Raw genomic sequence first — 23,687 nt, forward strand, 5'->3', positions numbered from 1 at the left:
CGCCATTCTTTCTTTTTCCTGGATATGGCTTTTAAAAATTTCCACAGAAAAAATATTTCCTCCTTAAATACCAGAAGGCAACTATTTTTTCCCCATTTAGCTTAAGATCTTCATTATTTTATACAATAGGCATATTTGACCTGTTATCAAAATACTTACTTTTATTTAGATTCAATTATTTGCTCAAAGTTCTAACCTATTATTTTCTAAATGTACTCTCATTCTTTATACTTTGAAGGCAGGTAAGGGATACACTTTTGTCTTTCTTACTGGAAAGGAGTCATTTAACGTCTCATAGCTACTCTTTTAATTATTCAAATAGAGATAATTTCCACCCTAAAAGGGACAGGCCACTCCGGTTACTGCTGAGTTTTATGTTACAGAGTGCTTTTAGAAGAGCTCTGGTCTTTATTGATACTAATATTTGATCATGGCTTATTTTTAAAATTATATGTTTCTTAATTCTGCTGTTCAGTTTTTCAGTGTGCTGAGTATCATAGTACTGGTAATAAGGAGAACATTTTGTCCTATGAGAAGTGTGAATTTTTTTCAGTGCTTATGGAAGCTTTAGGAATTTGCTCTTCCTGTTTTCAGTAAGAGTGAGCTTCCCTTGACCTCTGTCATAGGAATTGGATTACTGAGGCAAAGCAGAAGGCTACATGTAAGCCTATTCTGTCCTAGTTTTGCCTGATCAGTTTATGTGATATGTGTCCTTTGTGATCATTTGGATAAATAAGTCATTCCTTACCAAAAGGGGGTAATAATTACTCTCTCATGTCACACATAATAAATTCTGTAGACTTGTGCAGAAGAACTCAATGATGGTCAATATTATGGAAATTTAAAAGCAATTAGCATTTTGGATTACCATTATTATGTGCATATTTGGGGGGAACAGTCAGATATTTCAACACACATATGCAGTATGTGCTGATCACATCAGGGATATTTCTGTCTATCCTTTCTGTTGGTGTTATTGGCTAGCATACACTAACATTAATATTTTGGGGGTCCTTGTCATTTATTTAGTCAAGAATTCCAATGACTGGCTCAAATGAAGCAGACAACAAGGTAAGGTTTAAGATTTAGGGGCTGGTGCTGTGGGTAGCGGGTAAAGCCACCGCCTATGGTGCCAGCATCCCATGTGGGTGCCAGTTTGGGTCCTGGTTGCTCCACTTTGGATCCAGCTCTCTGCCATGGCCTGGTAAGGCAGTGGAAGATAGCCCAAGTCCTTGGGCCCTGCATCCACATGGTAGACCCAGAGGAGGCTCCTGGCTTCTGAATTCAGATCTGCACAGCTCCAGCCATTGCAGCCAATTGGGGAGTGAACCAGCAAATGGAAGACCTCTCTCTCTCTGCCGCTCCTTCTCTCTGTTTGTAATTCTGACTTTCAAATAAATAAAGTAAATCTTTAAAAAAAAAAAAGGTTTAAGATTTATTTAGAGAGTGAGAAAAATATGCAGAAGAAGGAGAGGAGCCTAAGAAGGGTAAATGGGAAATTCCATACCAGGATCTCAGAGTCGGACCAGGGGCCATGTGCAGGAGTGTGCAGTCCAGAGCACAGAGGAGCCACAGGGGCAAGAACAGAGGCAAACATGGGCGGCACACAAGAGATGCAAGGAGAGTAGGGCAGGCCCAGCATGCCCTAGGCCTCTTAGCCACTTTTTTTTTTTTAAAGATTTATTTATTTATTTGAAAGTCAAAGTTACACAGAGAGAAGGAAAGGCAGAGAGAGAGAGAAAGAGAGGTCTTCCATCCGCTGGTTCACTCCCCAGTTGGCTGCAATGGCCAGAGCAGTGCCAATCCAAAGTCAGCTGCACCGATCCGAAGCCAGGAGTCAGGAGCTTCTTCCAGGTCTCCCTCACAGGTGCAAGGGCCCAAGGATTTGGGACATCTTCTACTACTTTCCCAAACCATAGCAGAGAGCTAGATTGGAAGTGAAGCAGCTGGGACATGAACTGGTGCCCATCTGGGATCCTGACACTGCAGGTGGCAGCTTTACCCGTTATGCCACCTGGCCCCTTTTATCCATTTCTAAAAGGGGAGTGCTTATGTATTCTGATTGGCAGGTGGGTGGATATAGGTGAGATCAGGTAGGAGCAGAAGAGGGCATGGTCTCCAGCTCATAAATCTAATCAGTCTAATCCTCTCTCCCTGACTGGGTCCCGTATCATTCCCCCTTCAGAGATTCCAGACCCTTAATCTTAAGGAGATACTGAAGGATGTAGACTCATCATATCTTTTGTAGCTACTTCCTGCTGATGAGGTACATAGTCCCTGCCTGGTGTGGGTCCGGAAAGCTCCTCCTGTCTCATCTAATGAATTCATTTCATGAGCTGGAGCACTCTTGGTCACTGCTAATGGCTATGTCCCTTGCATGCTTATCATTACTCCCAGAAGTCATTGAGTTCTGAAACATGCAAGTTAATCAATCAGCATAAGTAAAACTGGAACGAAACAAGTCGTAACTGGAGTGCTCCTTAAGAAGAATAGAACATATGTTATAGAATCCCAGATAGCAGGTGGTGATAGGGTATCCTTATGTAGATTATAAATCCATTTGGCCTGAGCATAGAGGATTATAATAGAAGAATCCACTAAGGAGTTTTCTTGCCAATAACAGCTCCCAGAGCGAATCAAAAGAAGAAGTAGGTACAACATGTCTGTCTTAAAGTGCAGCAGTCTTGATGTGATAAAAGCAGAAGGTTTACTTATCTTTTTGCTTTTTGAAGATGTATTTAAAATCTTCAGTTGGCTCACAAGAATAAACATGTGTCTTTTGAGTTCACCTTCGAAGACTCAAGAGGTAGAAGTTTAATCCTTGAGATATTACCAGCTTGGGATGCCCTGTAAATATACCTACCTCAGAGGTAGGGTCGTCCCTTCCATTTAGGCTGCAACTTGTCTGAAGGGGATCTTTCTATAAACAAGGTGAAGGGCATACTCGGGAATTCCTAATGCTGGAGTGTGGGGAGCAAACCGGACTAGACTGAGTTACTGGAATTAAGACTTATTCTATGCATCTGCTCTCCCACAATATGGCGCTGGGAGAGAAGTAAACAGCTTCCGCACAGCTGCCTCCAGTTCAACCAATAAACTGTAGGACTTGCTCCTGATTGGAGAGCAGCGTACTCGGCGTGTGGGCAGCCGAGTTAGGATTGGCGGAGGAGGACTATAAAGGAGGAGAGAGACGGCATGCATGAGGAACATCTATGGGGAACATCTAGCTGAAGGAACACCTGTGCAGCCCCCGAGAAGAGCCGGCCGGCGGTGTGCCGCTCCCCTGCGGAAGTGGGGAATGCGGCCAGGGGGAACTGCCCTTCCACGGAGGTGGAAGGGATAGTAGCCAACCCGGGAAGAACCAGCAGCAAACCCGGGGAGGGCCGAGCAGACGAAAGAACAGCGCAGGGTCCTGTGTCGTTCCTCCACGAAGAGGGGGAGCGACATAATGGTGCCGTGACTGGGATATGAAGCCTAGGCAGGATTTAGTGTCGTTCCCCCATGAAGACGGGGAGCGACATAATGGTGCCGTGACTGGGATATGAAGCCTAGGCAGGGTTTAGTGTCGTTCCTCCACGAAGAGGGGGAGTGACACTGGAGCTCTGTTAAAAGCTCTTTAATTCTTAGGAACACCTTTTGTAGCTCCCCTGTCCAGCAAAGTGGATCTACTTCAGGGCCTTTTAAAGCTTCATGCAAAGGCTTGGCTTTTAATCCAAATCCTGGAACCCATATTCTACAAAATCCTGCCATTCTCAGAAATCAATGTCCTTAGCTGCTTTTTTGTCTTTGGTCATCCTATATAAATAGAACAGCTTTCTTTCTCTTGACTGAAAGAGCACGCTTTCCTGGGGCTAGAACATATCCCAGGTAGTCTACCTCTTGTTTAGAAAACTGCGCTTTTGTTGGAGAAACTCTGTATTCTAGTTTTGCTAGATTCTGAACTTAATGGATGCATTAGAAAACACCCTTCAGGTAAGGGTTTAACACAGTAGAATTTATTGAAATAGCTGCCTCATTAGCCTTAAGGCCTTTAACCATTTTGTGTACGCTCCATTTGACTTTAAAACAGGCAAGATAGGAGTATTACAGGGAGACATGGTTCCAAGAGTCCATGTTTGAGAAACTTAACTAAATAAAGAAACGTTTAAGAATACAGCAATGGAGGGCCGGCGCCGTGGCTCACTTGGCTAATCCTCCGCCTGCAGCACCAGCATCCCATATGGGCACCAGGTTCTAATCCTGGTTGCTCCTCTTCCAGTTTAGCTCTCTGCTGTGGCCTGGGAAGGCAGTGGAGGATGGCCCAAATGCTTGGGCCCTGCACCAGCATGGGAGACCAGGAAGAAGCACCTGATTCCTGGCTTCGGATCAGCACAGCACTGGCCGTAGCGGCCATTTTGGGGGGTGAACCAATGGAAGGAAGACCTTTCTCTGTCTCTCTCTCTGTCTATAACTCTACCTGTCAAATAAATAAAAATAAAATTTAAAAAAGAATACAGCAATGTAGTTGAACATTTAGAAATAACAAAAACTTATGAGACATAAGAATATTGTCTACTTCATACACTAAAATAAAGTAAATCTTTGAGACCAAGTTTTACCATTGACTCTCACAATTCAACTCTGAGGACAGAGGGCCTGCATGGGAAGTTAGTACACAGTGACTACTGACATTAATTTAACATTTCACACTCTTATATATGACATCAGTGATCACCCAAGGCTCTAGACATGAGCTGCCTAGGCTGTGGAAGCTTTTTGAATCCATAAACGCCATCAGTATTTAGATAAGGCCATGAGCAGTGTGGAAATTCTCTCCTTCCTTCAGAGAAAAGTACCTCCTTCTTTGATGAGCACTTCTTTCAACTGGGGTCTCACGCACAGAAGTCCTTCATGAAGCGACACTTTTTGCCACAGTGTCCTGGCTTTCCATGCCTGAGATGCTCTTGTGGGCTTTTCAGCCAGACCAGAATGCCTTAAGAGATGACTCTGGAGGTCAGTATGCTACTTTAAGTGATTGACATCCTATGAGTCTGCTGTATGGACTGCTTCCCATGTTGGAACCTTACCTCCCTTTTTTTAATCCTATTTATTATTACTAAACATTTAATCCTATTTATATGATCACTAAGTAATCCTTTCTATATGATCATTAAACTCTTAAAACTCTATTTTTACCATTCAGCTCATGGAGATTTGGGATCCCATGGCAAGTTTTCAAACTGTACCCCTACAGGTAACTCCACAGAACTACACAGCCTTTTGTAGGACCTGAGAAGATGAAAGGAAACACAGCTCTTTGTGAGCTTAATTATCCTTAGGCATGTGACTTGATACATTGTATTAGCTATAATTTTGACACCTCAGAGTCTCCATTTGTACATGAAATGGGGTCCATTATTCTACGCATCCCACTGAGGGGATTCTAAATTTTTTTCTTCTTCTTTTTTTTTTTTTTTAAGTAAATCATTGTAAAGCCAGATACCATACCAACATAAAAAGGGGAAATACTGCTTAGTCTGAGAAACACCATTCCAGACCATTCCTGAGGTGCTGAATCTCAGGAGGCCAAAAAGAAAGCAGCCTGGTCTGAGATGAAATTTTGGAAGGCCCGCTGTGCCTGAGATACCAAACCTCAAGAGACCAAAGAGAAAACGCCACCCCTGGTGTACCATATCTCAGGGTGCCCACAAATTCAAGTTCATAGCCTTAAAATAAAAACTAAAATTAAAAATGGGGAAAAAATAGGAATCCAAGAGTTTCAGAACCAGTGCATAGCCATAACATAACAAGCTAAAATAAAAAGTACAGGAATTCAAGAATTTCACTTTCCACTTCATAGTCATAACATAGCAAACTACAGCTTAAAAAAAAAAAAAAAAAAAAAAGACCAGGAATCCAAGAATTCCACCTTCTGGCACATAGTCATAACATAATACTCTAAAATTAAAAAAACCAGGAACCCAAGAATTCCACCATCTGGTCAACAGCCAAGAAAATAACAAACTAAATAAATAGCCACTTGGGCAACCAGACATATACCACGTGGCCAGTCATTGGGGCTGCCATTTGGGGTGGAGTCTTTTGCCCATCTTCTGGGAATGATGGAAGTCTTCCTGGGAGCTACCTTTTGGCAACTTTATGTCCTCCTTGGGAGCTGCCATCTTGGCAACCATGTGTTTCTGATGGAGGCCACCATCTCAGGACGGAAGTTCACCCTCCGCAGCAGGAAGTGGAACCTCTGCCCTGTTTGATGTTCTGCCTTCCTGACACTAAAAGTTAATAGGCAACAGAAGCTGCTCTCCCACCCAAAATTACCAATTGAAAGCATGCCTGATTGGAAAATCAGAGAACCTGCAGCAAGGCAATTGTTTGGTAAACCTAAATCCATTCCGTGAAACAGCTTTGTTTCAAGTTATTTCCTTAGAAAATATAAAATGTCCTTAAAAATACATCACAAGGCCGGCGCCGCGGCTCACTAGGCTAATCCTCCGCCTGTGGCGTCGGCACCCCAGGTTCTAGTCCCGGTTGAGGTGCCGGTTCTGTCCCAGTTGTTCCTCTTCCATTCCAGCTCTCTGCTGTGGCCCGGGAGTGCAGTGGAGGATGGCCCAAGTCCTTGGACCCTGCACCCCATGGGAGACCAGGAGAAGCACCTGGCTCCTGGCTTCTGATCAGCGCTGTGCAGCTGCAGCGTGCCAGCCGCAGCAGCCATTGTGGGGTAAACCAACAGTAAAAGAAGACCTTTCTCTCTGTCTCTCTCTCTCACTGTCCACTCTGCCTGTCAAAAAATAAAAAAAAAATTTTTTAAAATACATCCAAACAACTTGGAAACTATTATGTATCGATAAACTACAAACTGGCCTTCCGCTAGCATATTTCTCCCACCTTTCTGCCCAAATTCCATTAATGCTAATATCCCATCCTCTTGAAGCTACTGAAATGGGAAACACCAAAAAAAAATCCTTGCATTTTTTACAACCCCTTTCCGAAACCATAAGCATTGAGAGAAAGCTTGACCTGAAGCAAAACCCCTGTGCGTTTGCTCAGACACGTTTCCTGAGAGATGAAACCTCGTGTTTGCTAACAAAGCCCATTTCTGAGGGAAGTCATGAGCGCTGAGAGAAGAGAGGCTGCCATGCAGAAAGATTTTCAGAACTTAGAGGTCTTGTGGAGCCGTTTGAAAGTTCCTTACCATGTTGCCAAGGCTGGGATGCAGAGAGATTTTCAGAAATGAGAAACCTTGTGAAGCCGTTGGAAGGTTCCTTACCATGTCAGCAGTTTTTAAACAGATTAAATAAGTAGTCCCTTTGTGGTCACCAAATGTTATCAGCTAATGTATGCTAAAATTAATATTTTTGGAGTCCTTGATGTCTAAGAGCTCTAAGTAATGGCTCAAATGAAGCAGACAGGATGGTAAGGTTCAAGATTTATCTAGGGAATGAGAAATACACAGTAATATAAGGGCTTTATCAAAGGGGAGGGGCCTACGAGGGGTAAATGGGAAATTCCATACCAGAATCTCAGAGTCAGACCAGGAGCTACGTGGAGGGGTCTACAGGCCAAACGTCCGTGGGCAGGAGCAGTGGCCAAAACGGGCAGTGTGCAAGAGGCGCACAGGAGAGCAGGGTGGGCCCAGCGTGCTCTGCTCCTCTTTTCTACTTCCATAAGGGGAGTGGCTATATACTCTGATTGGCAGGTGGGTGAATATAGGTGAGATCAGGTAGGGGCATTGGGGGCCTTGGTCTCCAGCTCACGAATACAATCAGTCTAGTCCTGTCTCCCTGATTGGGCCCCAAATCGTTGGAAGGCTTTGCGCTCCTCTCCTCTAGTTCTTCATGAAGTACATGTTACTGTGAACTGTAGGCACCCTTCCGTGGTGCTGTGGAACACCAGAACTTACTCCTTTTTCTAACTGGATTTCGGTACCCAGTACCTAACCCACTTCCTTCCCAGCCGCTAGTAATCACTCTTCTGCATTGAGACTCATGTTATTTTTATATTTTTACATCTTCCACATGTGGAGAACATGCAGTATTTTTCTTTCTACCTCTGGCTTATTTCACTTAACATAATGCCCTCCATTTCTGGCCATTTTGCTGCAAATGACAGGGTTTCATTCTTTTTTTATATCTGAATTATATTCCATTTGTGTATCTTTAGCACATTTTCTTTATCCATTCATTCACTGTTGGACACTTAGGCTGATTCCATATCTTGGCTATTGTGAATAGTGCTGCTGTCTCTTTCATATGCTGATTCCATTTCCTTCTGATTTATACCCAGGACTGGAGTCTCTGAATTATATAGGATATCTATTTTTGGTTTTTTGAGAAACTGTTCCCCATATTGGCTATGCTAATATACATTCTCACCAATAGTGGATAAGTGTTCCCTTTTCTTTACATCATCAACAGCATTTGTTATTTATCTTTTTATAATAGCCATTCACAATGAGACTGAGATGATATCTAATGTATGGGGTTTTGATTTGTATTTCCTAATAGTCATGCTATTGAGCATTTTTCATGTTTTTTTTTTTTTTGACCATTTATATTTTTTTCAAGAAATGTCCTTCACATTTTTTTTAAATTTTTTTAACTTTATTTTTTTAAACTTTATTTGAGAGGCAGAATTACAGACAGAGAGGAAGAGACAGAAAGTCTTCCATCTGCTGGTTCACTCTTCAAATTGGCCCCCACTGGGCCATTTCAAAGCCAAGAGCCAGGAGCTTCCTCCAGGTCTCCCCCATAGGTGCAGGGCCTTGAGCATTTGGGCCATCCTCCACTGCCTTCCCAGGTCTTAAGCAGAGAGCTGGATTGGAAGAGGAGCAGCCAGAACAGGAACTGGGAGCCACATGGGAGCCAGTACTGCAGACAGAGGCTTAGCCTACTGTGCTACAGTGCTGGTCCTGCCCTAGAAATATCCTTTATGCATTTCTTAACTGGATTGTTTATTTGTTGTTGAATTTCTTGATTTATTTTATATATTCTGGATATATTGTCAGATGCAGAGTTTGCACATAACTTCTCCCATTCTGTCTTCACTCTGTTGATTGTTTCCTTTCCTATGCAGAAGACTCTCAGTTTGATATAATCCCATTTGTCTGTTTTTGCTTTTGTTGCCTTTATTTTTGGAGTCTTATTAAAGAAGCTGTTGCCCATGCCAGTGTTGTGAAATGTTTCCTCCATGTTTTCTTATAGCACTTTCTTTGTTTCAGGTCTTACATTTAGATCTTGGATCCCTTGTGAGTTTATTTTTACATAGACTGAGAGACGGGAAGGTCAGTGTGTTGCATGTGGATATCCAGTTTTCTCAGCAGCCTGTATTGAAAAAACTCTTCTTTCTCCAGAATATGTTTTGGGTAGCTTTGTTGAGAACCATTTGCTTATAGATGGGTAGAACCATTTCTGGGATCTCTGTTCCATGGTCCTATATACCTCTTTTTTAGCAAGTATCATACTGCATTGATTGTAGCTCTGAGGCATGCCTTAAAATTAGATATTGTGATGCCTGGAGGTTGCTCTTTTTGTTGAAGATTGTTTTGGATATTCAGGGTCTTGTGTGCTTCCAATTCCAATTAGGATTGTTTTCCTAGTTTTGAGAAGAATGTCATTGTTATTTTGATGGGGGTTGCATTGAATCTGTAAATTGCTTTGGATAGTACAAATATATAAATAATGTTAATTCTTCTAATCCAGGAACACAGAAGGTCTTCTCATTTCTTTGTGTGCCATCTTAAATTTCTTTCATTGTTATTTTATATTGTCCATTGTATAGGTCTTTCACATCCTTGGTTAAATTTATTCCAAAGTATTTTATTTTTTTTTCCTAGGCGTTGTAAATGGGATTGCCCTTATAATTTATTTCATAGCAGTTCATTGTTGGTATACAAAAATGATTGTTGATTTTGTGTCATGCAACTTTATTGAATTTGTTTATCATTTCTGATAGTCTCTTGATGGAGTCATTAGGTTTCTCTATGTGTAGAATCATGTCATCTGCAATAAGGATGATTTGACTTCCTTCCTTCCTATTTGTATGTCTTTTCTTTCTTTCTCTTGCCTAATTGCTCAGGACTAAAGTTCTAACCTGTATTGAATAAGCATGATGAGAGTGGACATCCTTGTCTGGTTCCAGACCTAGAGGAAATTCATTCACCTTGTCACCATTCAGTATAATGTTGGTCATAAATCTGTTGTACACAGCCTTTATTGTATTGAAATTGGTTCCTTTTATTTTGTTCCTTCTAATTTATCTAAGGTATTTATTGTGAATAGTTGCCAAATTTTATTGAATTTTTTTTATGTGTATTGAGATGACCATATGATATTGAAACTTCATTCTGTTTTTGTGATATAATAAGTTTATTGACTTGTGTCTAAGGAACCACCTCAGCATCTCTGGGTTAAATTCCGCTTGTTTATGGTGAATGATCTTTATGAGGTACCATTTGATTTGATCTGCTAGTATTTTGTTGAAATTTTTAAATCACTGTTCGTCAGGAATATTGGTCTATAGTTTTCTTTTTTTTGTTGTGTCCCTATCTGGGTTTTGAAATCAAGGAAATGCTAGCCTTCAAGAATGAGTTTGGAAGGTATTTCCATTTCAATTTTTCAAAATAGTTTGAGGTTTGGTATTAATTCTTCCTTAAAAGTTTGGTGGAATTCAACATTGAAATCATCAGATCCTGAGTTTTTGTTGGGATATTTCATTTCTGATTCATTCTCATTACCTGTTATTGGTCATTTAACTTTTTCTGTGTCTTCATAATTTAATTTTAGCAGGCTTTAGATATCTAGATACTTAGCTGTTTTTTCTAGGTTTTCCAATTTGTTGGCATGTCATTAACTGTAATAGTCCCTGATGATCCTTTTGTTTCGTTGTTTCAGTTGTATTGTCTCCTTTTTCATCTTTAATTTCATTTTTGTTTTGTTGTCTTCTCTTTTTTGCTGTTACTCTAGCTAAAGGTTTGTCGATTTTGCTTATCTTCAAAAGAGCAACTGCTTGTTTCATTGATCTTTTGTATTGTTTTTAGTCTCTCTCTCTCTCTCTCTCTTTTTTTTTTTTTTTTTTTTTTTTTTGACAGGCAGAGTGGATAGTGAGAGAGAGAGACAGAGAGAAAGGTCTTCCTTTTGCCGTTGGTTCACCCTCCAATGGCTGCCGCGGCTGGCACGCTGCGGCCGGCACACTGTGGCCAGCACACTGCGCTGATCCAAAGGCAGGAGCCAGGTGCTTCTCCTGGTCTGCCATGGGGTGTAGGGCCCAAGGACTTCGGCCATCCTCCACTGCACTCCCTGGCCACAGCAGAGAGCTGGCCTGGAAGAGGGGCAACGGGGACAGAATCCGGCGCCCTGACCGGGACTAGAACCTGGTGTGCCAGCACCGCTAGGTGGAGGATTAGCCTAGTGAGCCGTGGCACCGGCCATAGTCTCTCATTTTGTTTTTCTGCTCTGATCTATTTCCTTCCTTCTACTAATTAAAACTTTTTTTTTTTTAAATATATAGGACCTTATTGTAAATTTCCCTTTTAGTACTTAGTACTTTCTTCCATCAGTTTTGGTATATTTTGTTTCTATTTTATTTGCTTTAGGATATTTTTAAATTTTTCTTTTGATTCCTTTAGTGGCTCATTGTTCAATAACATGTTAAATCTACATTTACTTTATAACTTATAAAAGTTTTTTTGTTGTTGATTTCTAATTTTGTTCTGTGGTGGTCAGGAAAGATACATGATATGATTTTGATTTTTTTTTTTAAATTTGTTGAGACTTGTTTTGTGGCCTAATATATAGTCTACCCTAGAGAATGTTCTGTATGCTATGATAAGAATGTGTATTTTGCAGCTGTTGGATGAAATGTTCTGTAAATATCTGTTAGGTTCATTTGCTCTGTAGTATTCTTTAATGTTTCTTTCTTGATTTCTTTCCCCAAGTCATCTGTTCACTGAAGAAAGTGGAGTGTTGAAGTCCCCCATTATTGTATCAGAGCTTCTCCATTTAGATCTAATAATGTTCATTTTGTAAAATTAGGAGCTTATACATTTATAACTGCCTTGTCTTCTTGAGCTGAATACTTGAAAATTATATACTGAACTTGGCCGGTGCCACGGCTCAATAGGCTAATCCTCCACCTTGTGGTGCCGGCACACCAGGTTCTAGTCCCAGTTGGGGCGCCGTATTCTGTCCCGGCTGCCCTCTTCCAGGCCAGCTCTCTGCTGTGGCCAGGGAGTGCAGTGGAGGATGGCCCAAGTGCTTGGGCCCTGCACCCCATGGCAGACCAGGAGAAGCACCTGGCTCCTGCCATCGGATCAGCGTGGTGCGCCGGCTGCAGCACGCTGCTGCGGCAGCCATTGGAGGGTGAACCAACGGCAATGGAAGACCTTTCTCTCTGTTTCTCTCTCTCTCTCACTGTCCACTCTGCCTGTCAAAAAAAAAAATTATATACTGAACTTAACTTTTTACAGTTTTTTTTTTACCTTATTTTCCTTTTTTTTATTTAGTAAATATAAATTTCCAAAGTACAGTTTATGGATTAATTGCCCCCCCCAATTTCCCTCCCACTCGCACCCCTCCCATCTCCTGCTCCCTCTCCCATTCCATTCACATCAAGATTCATTTTCAATTATCTTTATATACAGAAGATCGATTTAGTATATATTAAGTAAAGATTTCATCAGTTTGCACCCACACAGAAACACAAAGTGTAAAAATACTGTTTCCGTACTAGTTATAGCATTACTTCACATTGGACAACACATTAAGGACAGATCCCACATGAAAAGTAAGTACACAGTGACTCCTGTTGTTGACTTAACAATTTGACACTCTTGTTTATGGCGTCACTAATCTCCCTAGGCTCTAGTCGTGAGTTGCTAAGGCTATGGAAGCCTCTTGGGTTCGCCAACTTCGATCTTATTCCAACAGGGTCATAATCAAAGTGGAAGTTCTCTCCTCCCTTCAGAGAAAGGTACCTCCTTTCTTGATGGCCCCGTTCTTTCCACTGGGATCTCACTCGCAGAGATCTTTCATTTAGGTCTTGTTCTTTTTTTTTTTTTTTCCTCCCCAGAGTGTCTTGGCTTTCCATGCCTAAAATACTCTCATGGGCTCTTCAGCCATATCTGAATGCCTTAAGGGCTGATTCTGAGGCTAGAGTTTACAGTTTTTGTCTTGACAACTGTTTTGTCTGATGTAAGTATAGCTACACCTGCTTGCTTTTTATTTCTTTTTGTATAGAATGTCTTTTTGCATCCTTTCACTTTCAGTGTGTGTTTGTCTTTGGTGACAAAGTGAGTTTTTTATAGTCATCATATTCTTAGATCTCTTTTTCAACGTCTGTTCAGCTGATGTGTACCTTTAATTGAGGAATTTATTCCATCTGTATTCAAGAATATTATTGATAAAAAGAGACTTATTCCTGCCATTTTGTTAGTTTTCTTCTTTTTGAGTACCTTATGTTCTTTTCTTTTTCCCTTGTTTATTTTGTGGTTTACTGTATTGATAAGGTTTGATTCTTTTTTTTTTTTTAAAGATTTATGTATTTTAAAGAGAGAGAGAGAGAAAGATTGAGATTGAGATTGAGATGGAGATCAGCTAGTTTGCTCCTCAGATGGCCACAACAGCCAGGGCTGGGCCAAGCAAAACCAGGAGCTCCTTCCACATCTCCTACATGGGTGGCAGGGGCCCAAACACTTGAGCCATTTTCTGCTGCTTTTTCCAGGCCATTAGCAGGGAGCTGGATTGGAAATGGAACAGCCAGGACTCAAACTGGCACCCATATGGGTTGCTTTACCCACTTTCCACCATGCTGGCCCCTCTTATAGGTTTTAAAATCCCTTTTCTTGTGCTTTCTTCAGTTTGATTATAACATGTTGTGGTGTTGTGCTATGGTGTCATATATATTGGGAGTCCTTTAGCCCTGCTGTACCTGGATGTCTATAAACTTCCCATGGTTGGAAGAATGTTTCAGCTATTATTTTATCAACTATGTTTTCAACTTTTTTTCCCTTTTCTTTGCCTTGTGGCACCCCCAAAATTCAAATATTTGTTAGTTTAGTGGTATTCCATAAACCTCAGGCTGTCCTCATTGTTTTTGCTTAGCTGTCTATCAGTCAATCATCTGGCAGGATATTTACAAAGACCTGTGTTCCACTTCATATGTTCTTTCTTCTACTCAATCTAACTGTTAGTCAAGCTTTCAAGTGTATTTTTTCTCTCATTTATTAACATCTTCATTTCCAAGATTTCTGTTTTGTTCTTTCTGGTGATCTCTGTGTCTTGCTAAAATTCTCCTTCATGTTATGAGTTGTTTTCCTAATTTTGTTAAATTATCTTTCTGTATTGGATCTCACTGACTTTCCTTAAAACGAGTCTTTAGTTTTATTAGGCATTTTGCCAATATCCTTTTCTTTGAGGTCTGTTTGATGATAAGTTGCTGAGCGAATTTTTAAATAATTATTGGTACTAGAGATTTTTTAAAAATTATTTATTTGAAAGAGCTACAGAGAGAGCAGGAGGAAGAGCAAAAGAGAAGGAGAATCTTCCATCCACTGGTTCACTTGCCAGATGGCCTCAATGGCCAGAGCTGTGGCAGGCCAAAGCCAGGAGCTTCTTCTGGGTCTCCCACATGGGTCACAGGGGCCCGGGCCTAAGCACTTGGGCCATCTTCCACTGCTTTTCCCAGGCCATTAGCAGGGAGTTGCATCAGAAGTGGAACCTCCCGGGGCTGGCGCCATGGCGCAGTAGGTTAATCCTCCTCCTGCAGCACCGGCATCCCATATGGGCGCTGGTTCTAGTCCCAGCTGTTCCTCTTCCCATCCAGCTCTCTACTATAGGCTGGGAAAGCAGTAGAAGGTGGCCCAAGTGCTGGGCCCCTGCATTCGAGTGGGGGACCGGGAGGAAGTTCCTGGCTCCTGGCTTCAGATCAGTGCAGTTCCAGCTGTTGCAGCCATTTAGGGAGTGAACCAACGGAAGGAAGACCTTTCTGTCTGTCCCTCTCACTGTCTGTAACTCTGTCTCTCAAAAGAATAAATAAAATCTTAAAAAAAAAAAAAAAAAAAAAGGAACATCCCATATGGGATGCTAGCATCGCAGGTCTGGCTTTATCCAGTATGCCTCAGTACCAGCGCCTTAGAGAGATCATTTTTACCAATCATAGTTCACAGATGCAAATAACTTGATGTCTTAAACATATGCCAGAAAAATATTTTTAGGATTATAAAAGCAATCTCATCTTTGGAAGAAAATATTTCAGTTGATGAAGGTATCTGTACAAGTATCTATACAAGTTTCATTGAAAACGTGTTATGTTACCTATATATGTAGTATTAACTGGATCTATATCTTGATTCTAAAATAGAAGAAAATGTGGCTGATTTTACTACTTTTATCTAACAAAGCCTCACTTTAATATTATTTATTTATTTGAGAGGCAGAGAGACAGACAGAGGGCTTCTATCCACTGTGTCACTTCCCAATGCTTACATGTACCAGAATGGAAAAGCAGGAGCCCGGAATTCCATCCAGAGGCCTCATTTTTGAATGGCAAGGCCCAGCCACTTGAGGGACCACCTTCTGTCTCCCAGGGTGCTCATTAACAAGAAGTAGAATCTGAAATCAACCCAAGTATTCTGTGATAGGATTTAGGTGTCTTTAATCACTAGGCCAAATGCCTACCCCCCATCCTCGTTTTAAAAAGAATTTTGAAGATAAGTCTTACTGGTTAACTTACAGTTTCATGAACTTCACTGAACGCCGGGCAGAACTGGAGCTTGTGAGCCACATACACATGCTGTAGAAGAATCTTTATTTGTGTGGGTGTTTTGTTTTCTAAACTCCCCGAGCAGGCACACACCTGGATATGACTTGCACATACCTCTTGTAAGCCAATTTACATACTCACTCTTCCTGATCTTTCAGTTTTCTCTTTAGAGAACACTTCCTGAAAATGAGTTGGTAAACCTTACCTTTCTATATACATTATGTCTACATTTTTTGTTTTGCTTTGCCTGTGATATACTCCTGTCTTCATTAACTAAAAGCATTGTTTAATCAGAAGGTTGTTAGGTGGGTTCATTATTAATTTTCATCTCTTTTTCTTTTGGTTGACTAGATACCTGTGGAAGGGGGCCAGGAGCAGCAGGCAGACTCCACCAAAGGGCGGTGCCTCAGGAGAACTGTCAGCGTCCCTTCCGAGGGTCAGTTTCCTGAGTACCCACCAGAGGGCGCCACTAAACTGGGTAAGTTTAATAAAAGGAAAGAAAATCCTAGCTTTTATTGGATGATTTATGGACTTGTTAGTGACTATTACAGTAAAACAGATATCCTGCATTTCTTGTTAAGTAACTGTGTTGAAATCAGTGGCATGTTAACTCAGAGTTACCAGTCATTAGTGAGCCAGTTATTTTAACAGAGTGACAGCAAAGTTACTTTACAGAGATAGAATTTATGTGCTAATAAGTTTGCTGTTTAGTCTTGGCAGGTTGGATGACATGTTGTTTCTGGGATTATCGTTTGTTTCTAGGTTTTGAAAGAGCATTAGGTGATTTTGTTGAAATACTGAGATTTATAGAGGAGCCAGTATGTGTAGAACTTAATACTGAGTGGTTTAAATATCTCCTGTTCACATAGTTACGGATGTTGTCCTGTATAATGTAATGCCAGTTCAATCTAATTTAGCTAAGCTGATTTGGCTTCCCACGTAAGTTATATTCAGGGAAATGGTTGAAGTGGGTGATAGAAGGGAGAAATCAAAGAAGTCCCACTTCAGTTGTTATATACTAAAGGAATTCATGTCACTATCAAAGCAACAGACTCTTTCTATGTTTCCTACCGCCTGTGTTCTATTAGGCATTTTCATTTTTAGCAATGGCTATTTAAATAATTAGACATAATTAAGATTAAATAAAATAATGAAGGATTTTGAAATATAGAAAGTGCTTTGGTGCTTTACATTGTAGCATTATTTGCTTAGCAAAGCATAGACTTTTAGTCATAGACATTTGGTAGACAGAACAACATCATTTATTGTCTCCATGATGGTCAAAATGGATAGTTCTCTGATTTTGGTTGTGTTTTTTAAAATAAGAATTTGGTTTGGGTTTATTGGTTGTGTTTTTTGTTTGTTTGCTTTGCTTGCTGCTTTCTGCCTTTTTCTTTGTTTTCTAAATGGAACACTTGGTCAGAATTAGATTTTTTTTTCTTTTTCTTTAAACCTATAACAGTTGTTTTGTTTGCAGAATTAAGCCAAGTTAACAAATATTTTCTCTAAGGAGTCATATTTGAAGATGTAAAATTGTCAACTCACCTTATTTTTATTGTATCTCTTAGCATGTATTGAAACCAGTTTAGGTGTGTGCCTAAATTATCCAGAAAACCTGTCTGGGTGTAGCTATTTTATGGCCCATTTATACTTCACATACGTTGAACTGGCGTAGAGTCACCTTCTTTCAGGCCCTTTGGCTTCTTTATTTGTAATGTTCTGTTGATGGCTGCCTTTGCCATATCAGAGAACCTTTGGCTATTCAAGCTTTGACCCACAAAAGTCTGGATTTTGAGGAAGTGCAGTCATACTGTGGAGAATTATTATAGTGTAGTTACAGAAGGTAGAGTTACATAGCAAGTTGCTATCTCTCTACAATGTTCCATATTTTGGGCCCAAAACAAACTATAAAGTCTGGTTAGAGCCTATCCTGTCTTTGGTTCTTGACAAGTTTGGTGGTCATCCTGGCTCATGGCAGTTTATCATCATTTCCAGTGCCATTCTTCCTTACATGCCAGTCTTATCTTGAATTAGATCACTTTTTGTTGATTTGTTTTTATTTCCTAGCAATTTGTCTTTAGGCAAAATTTCCCGCTGGCAGATGTTGCCATATATGTAACATTCTGTGGCAGTCCCTAAGTATGAAAAGAGGTGTAAGATAAGACTTCAGCTTTCAGGAGTTTTATTTATATAGTTAGGATGATAGGATAAATACGTGTAGAAATAAAAATATAAATTAGTATACAAAAATCAGTTATATTTCTGGATTCCAGCAACAAACCAGAAATGAAAAAAATTTTAATATGCCATTTGTTTTAACATTACAGATAGCAAATTCCACAGATAGCAAATCTGTGGAAAATCTAATTAGAGATATGAAAGACTTGTATAGAGAGAATCATAAGAAGCAATTAAAAGAAAATTAGAAAATATTTAAATAAATGGAGGACTAAAGTATAACATTTTAGAGTCTATTTTATGTTATCTATTAGTTTTCTTTAAAATCAAAATCCAGCATGGTATTTCCTTTCCCCCTATACCTACACAAATTGGCAAGTTGATTCTAGAATTCATGTAGAAGTGCCTTAGACCAAGACTAGCAAAGGCAGATGAAAACAGAGAGAAGACTTAATCTAATCATGTCAGGGTCTATCTAAAAGGTTAAAGGAATATATTGGTGAAAGAATACGCAAATAGATCAGTGAAACACACTTGAAAGTCCTGTAGTGGACCCACCTCTGCACGGACACTGTGGGGCTTAGGGGCCCTGTAGTGCAGTGGGATAAAGGAAGTCTTTTTTATTTTGGTGCTGGGTCAGTTAGATTTCTTTCTGAGGTGCAAGGGAGAACTTGAGTCTTACCTTATACCATCCACAGACTCAGTTCCAAGTCAGGTAACACAATAAAGCTTCTAGAAATCATGCAGAAGGGTGTTTTTGAAATCTTGTATAGAAAAGGGCTCTCAAACAGAATGTTAAAAATCACAGAGTGGTACACAGTGTGTGATGCTGTTTGTTTAAAGCTCCTGGACACACAAACCTGAACTGTGGTGTTAGATGTCAGGATGGTGCTTGCTTTTTGGGAGGAGGCAAGAGGATTATGAAGGAGATTTCTGGAGTACTAGTGATGTTCTTCCTGTGACGTGTGCAGTGGTTGCGCAGGTGTGCCTACTTTGTGATGATTTATCGAGCTATACATGAATGATTTTGGCACTTTCTGTGTGTATGTTACATTTAAAGGGAAATATGGAGGAAAAAAGCCAGAAGCTAGGTCATACTGTCAAGTAAGTGATGTAAATTGAGTATCATGGTGGGCATAGTAAAGAATTAGGAATTATAGTCAACTTTATTGTATGTTACGGAATATGCTATTGAGAGAGAAACTGGGATGAAGCCTAAGCAAATCATTGAATTTAGTGACCTTGAGGTTTCTGGTGAGTTTATGGACGGCAGTTGTAGTGGTATGTGGTAGCCGAGGCCGTGCAAATGGGTTGAGAAGATAGCGTGAGTGAGAAGACTGAAACGGCAAGCAGATATAACTCCTTTGAGAAGTTTGCCTGTGAAAAGGACAATAGACACTCCATAAATATTTGAGTGACTGAGTGATTACGTTAGGATAAAATTGATGAAAGGAATGGAGATAAAAGAAGAAAGGTAGCAGAATACCTGACTAAGTTGACCAATCATAGCGTGCCAATAGTAGTGAAGGAACACTGATTCCTATAACTCTATTGTGTCTCTCTTAAGACCTACAGCAATTCACTAACTGGCCCCCTGTATTTCTTCTGGCACTGAATTTGATAGATATACTACTGGCAGAGCCTTCAAAAAGTAATCATATCAGAACATACTTTTTGGGAAAAGATGCTATCCCACGAATAATTGTTTCCTGTCTTCTTTTTGTAGGAGATAATTTAATAGTTAACCAGAATGTCATCCATTCATGACAGGACTTTTAAGAGGATATAAGTTTCAGGCTGGCGCCATGGCTCACTAGGCTAATCCTCCGCCTGCGGCGCCAGTGCACCGGGTTCTAGTCCCGGTCGGGGCACCGGATTCTGTCCCAGTTGCCCCTCTTCCAGGCCAGCTCTCTGCTGTGGCCCGGGAGTGCAGTGGAGGATGGCCCAAGTGCTTGGGCCCTGCACCCCATGGGAGACCAGGAGAAGCACCTGGCTCCTGCCTTCGGATCAGCACAGTGCGCTGGCCGCAGTGCACCTGCCAGAGCGGCCATTGTGGGGTGAACAAACAGAAAAGGAAGACCTTTCTTTCTGTCTCTCTCTCTTTTACTGTCCACTCTGCCTGTCAAAAAAAAAAAAAAAAAAAAAAAAGAGGATATAAGTTTCAAACATGATTTCTCCAATAGACCTAAGAAGCTATTTTTTATTCACCCTACAAATGAGTTATTCTATTGAAATTCTCCTCCCCTGTCTTTTAATTCACTACTGAATGAAACTAGCAGTATAAATAAGATGGGAGAAAGCAGTTAACACTTCAAGCTTTTATCGAATGTTTGTAGTATTACTTAAGTAATTTCTTTTTTTTTTAAGATTTATTTATTTATTTGAAAGTTAGAGTTACACAGAGAGAGGAGAGTTAGAGAGAGAAAGGTCTTCCATCTGATGGTTCACTCCCCAATTGGCCGCAACGGCCAGAGCTGCACCATTCTGAAGCCAGGAGCCAGGAGCTTCTTCTGGGTCTCCCTTGCAAGTGCAGGGGCCCAAGGACTTGGGCCATCTTCTAATGCTTTTGCAGGCCACAAAGAGAGCTGGATCGGAAGAGGAGCAGCTGGGTCTTGAACCATGCTGGCTCTTCAGACCAGGGCATTAACCCACTGCACCACAGTGCCAGCCCCTACTTAGGTAATTTCAATAAAAATATCAGATTCATTTGAAAAAAAAAAATTGTTGAATTCCCTGCATCACCTCCTGTCAAGCAGACATATGCATACATTTTATAACCAAGGAAATTTATGGATGACTATCCATGCATTATTGTGGCCTGTTGCATTGTATGGATTTTATTTATTTTTTGCTTTTCAAATACCATTCATTTATGCAGCCAGTAGTTACTGAGAACCAACTGTATATCAGATGCTGTTCCAGGTTCTCAGGATTAGCAGTGAAAAATACAGACGAAAATTTCTCCTTCCTTAGAGCTTACATTCTATTGAGAAACCATAGACAATAAGTAAGAATAATAAATTAAATCATGCTATTTGGATGGTGATAGTACAAAGTAAAAAAAAGAAAATTAGTGAACAGGGATAGGAAATATCAAGGGAGTATAATTTAGCTCATGTGACCAAGGATGGCCTCACTGATACTTGAAGAATGATGGTTAAAAGTGTGGGAGTAGAGGATATAGACACCTGAAGGTGCAGATTTGTGCCTGCAGAAACAGCTGGTATTAAGTGAGAATATATTTGGAATATTCCATGAATAGCTTAGAAGTCAGTGAGGCCGGAGTATAATGAACATGGGGAGAGAGTGACCAGATCATGAAGGTGTCTCGCAGGTCATCGTAAAGTCTTTACCCTTCACTCTGTGAGATGGGGAGCCACTGGCTCTTGAATTAGGAGTTAGGATACAAAAATGGGAATTTAGAGACCAGCTAGGATGTTGGTACAATAATCTTGACGAGAGATGATAGCAGCTTGTGCCAGAATGGTAATGGTGCAAGGACTGAGAAATAAGCAGTTCATAGATATATTTGAAAATAGACATCAGAATTTGCTTAATGGATTAAATATAGGAGGTAAGAAACAGAATGGGTGAGAAGGTTGACTAGAACAGCTACAGAAACAAAGGGGGAGGATCGGGAAGACTAGGGGAGAAAACAGTGGGTGCCCGGGAGCTCAGTTTTTCACACGTTAAGCTTGAGGATCTTACTGATGTCGTCTAACTATGACCCAAGATTAATATTTCGAGTTCTTGTCTCAAGCTTCGAGAAGCTTCCTCAATTTAGACATAGACAAGGCAGGCAACATGGAAAAACTTAGAATTTATTTGGGGAAGTAAGAGAAATACACAGGAACATGAGGGCTTTATTTAAGGGAGAGGGTGGTCAGAAAGGTGAACCGGGAGTTCCACACCAGGCAGGGAGCAGATCTGGGGCCACGTGCAGGCATTCACAGCCAGAGCCACGTGGAGAGAAAAACCACACGGGCAGGAGTGACTGTGAATAGCATGGTGCACAAGCAAAACAGCAGTGGGCCATGGGCACTCCAAGCCTTTTATTTGCTTTCAAAAAGGGAGTGGTTACGTAATCTGATTGGGTGGGTGTGTACAGGTGAGATCAGGTAGGGCCGGGGGTGGGGAGCCTGGTCTCCAGCTCATGAGCCTAATTCTTTCTCCTTGATTAATACCATATCATTCCCCACTCAGAGATTCTTGACCTTTAATCTTAAGAGGATGCTGAAACGCGTAGACGCATCATATCTTCTACAGCTGCTTCCTGTTGATCAGGGCTCAGGCCCTATCTGTCCTTGGTCTGGAAACATCTTCCTATCTCATCTAATGAATGACAGAGCTGGAGTACTCTGTCACCGCCAATGGCTGTGTCCTCTGCACGGACATCATTACTCTCAGAAGTCGTTGAGTTCTGAAACATACAAGTTTATCAGTCAGCATAAGCTAAACTGGAACAAAACAAATTGCAAGTGGAGTGCCCGTTAAGATGGCAAGAACATATCCTGTAAACTCCCAGATGGTGGTGATAGGCTACCCTTATGCAGATTATAAAACCATTTATCCTGAGCATAGAGACTTCTAATATCTTTTTCAGTGAACATGCTACTGTTCGAGTAAAGGTGGCAGATTCCATTAATCACCGCACACATTCTTCTTCCTTGTTCTATTAGTATATATTCCAAGGCCCGTCTGTCGTCCATAACTGCCTTAGGATAGAGTGTCCACTGATGTAAGTACTTGTTGTAAAAGCTGGCCTGAAGTGTAGGCCAAATTACCCAGAGCTGTGGTCAGGTTTTAAAATGAGCTTCATGTGGCTCACAAGTACTTTCAATCATTATAGGAGATCTCACTAAGGAGACAGAATCCAAAGAAGAGAGAAGTACAGCATGTCTGCCTTAAAGTGCAACATTTTTGATGCGACGAAAGCAAAAGCTTTACTTATCTTTTTGCTTTTTGAAGAGGTATTTAAGATCTTCGATTAGCTCACAGGAATAATCAGATGTGTCTTTCGAGTTCACCTGTGAAGACTGTCGAGTTATTTTAGATACAAATGAAGGTCCATTGTCACTCTGGAGTGACTGTGAGAGTCCAAAGCATGGCACAATGTCCTTCAGTAAGGCCTTGGAAACCTTGCGTGCTTCTTCTGTTTGAGTTGGGAAGGCTTCTGTCCATCCTCTGAAAGAATTGGTAAAAGCTAGAAGATATTCATAGTTACACATTGGTGCAATCAGTCTGCAATCTTCACCTGGGTATGTTCCCCTCCTCTGCACAAGAGTCAACAAGGGAGGTGGTTTTACGTGACCCCCAGAGGTATTTTTAATCCAGTGGGCAAGGATAAGTTACCTCCCTTTCAACAGCATTTAGTCCTTTACCTGCAAACACTTGGAAGATGAGTTGCATTAAAGCTTCTCTTCCGAGGTAGGTAGAGTCATGCATCTCCTTAGTAATTTTCCATTGAGAGGCCATTGGGACCATAACCTTATGATCCAGAATCTACCTCCATTATCATCTTTAGTATAACCCTGCTGTTGGGCCCATTCAGTCTCAGACTTGGTATAGGGAGCTTCCTTAGTCGTTGCTACAGGTTGAGGTATTAGAGCCATTTCCAGCCACTAGTTTTCTGTTTTATCTGCTAGTGCATTTCCCTTGCTAACATAGTTGTCTCCCTTCTGATGTCCCTTACAGTGAATGACAGCTACTTCCAAAAGCTACAGTACTGCCTGATTCCTTCTTTCATGTAGCTACTG

The 23,687-nt window shown here is 40.9% G+C and overlaps 1 protein-coding gene across 8 annotated transcripts in view; it reads left to right on the forward strand.

The window, feature by feature from the left end:
• Window positions 1-23,687, forward strand: part of RASAL2 (RAS protein activator like 2) — a 416,913-nt gene that overhangs the window by 188,996 nt on the left and 204,230 nt on the right. For all 8 annotated transcript variants that reach the window (XM_051856990.3, XM_051856991.3, XM_089336816.1 and 5 more), the window contains exon 3: window positions 16,105-16,231. In XM_051856990.3, the coding sequence (XP_051712950.2) occupies window positions 16,105-16,231 (127 nt within the window). The remainder of the gene's footprint in view (window positions 1-16,104; window positions 16,232-23,687) is intronic.

This window comes from Oryctolagus cuniculus, chromosome 7, assembly GCF_051225735.1.
Source record: "Oryctolagus cuniculus isolate XC-2025 breed Fujian yellow rabbit chromosome 7, ASM5122573v1, whole genome shotgun sequence".
In the NCBI taxonomy this organism is placed as follows: domain Eukaryota; kingdom Metazoa; phylum Chordata; class Mammalia; order Lagomorpha; family Leporidae; genus Oryctolagus; species Oryctolagus cuniculus.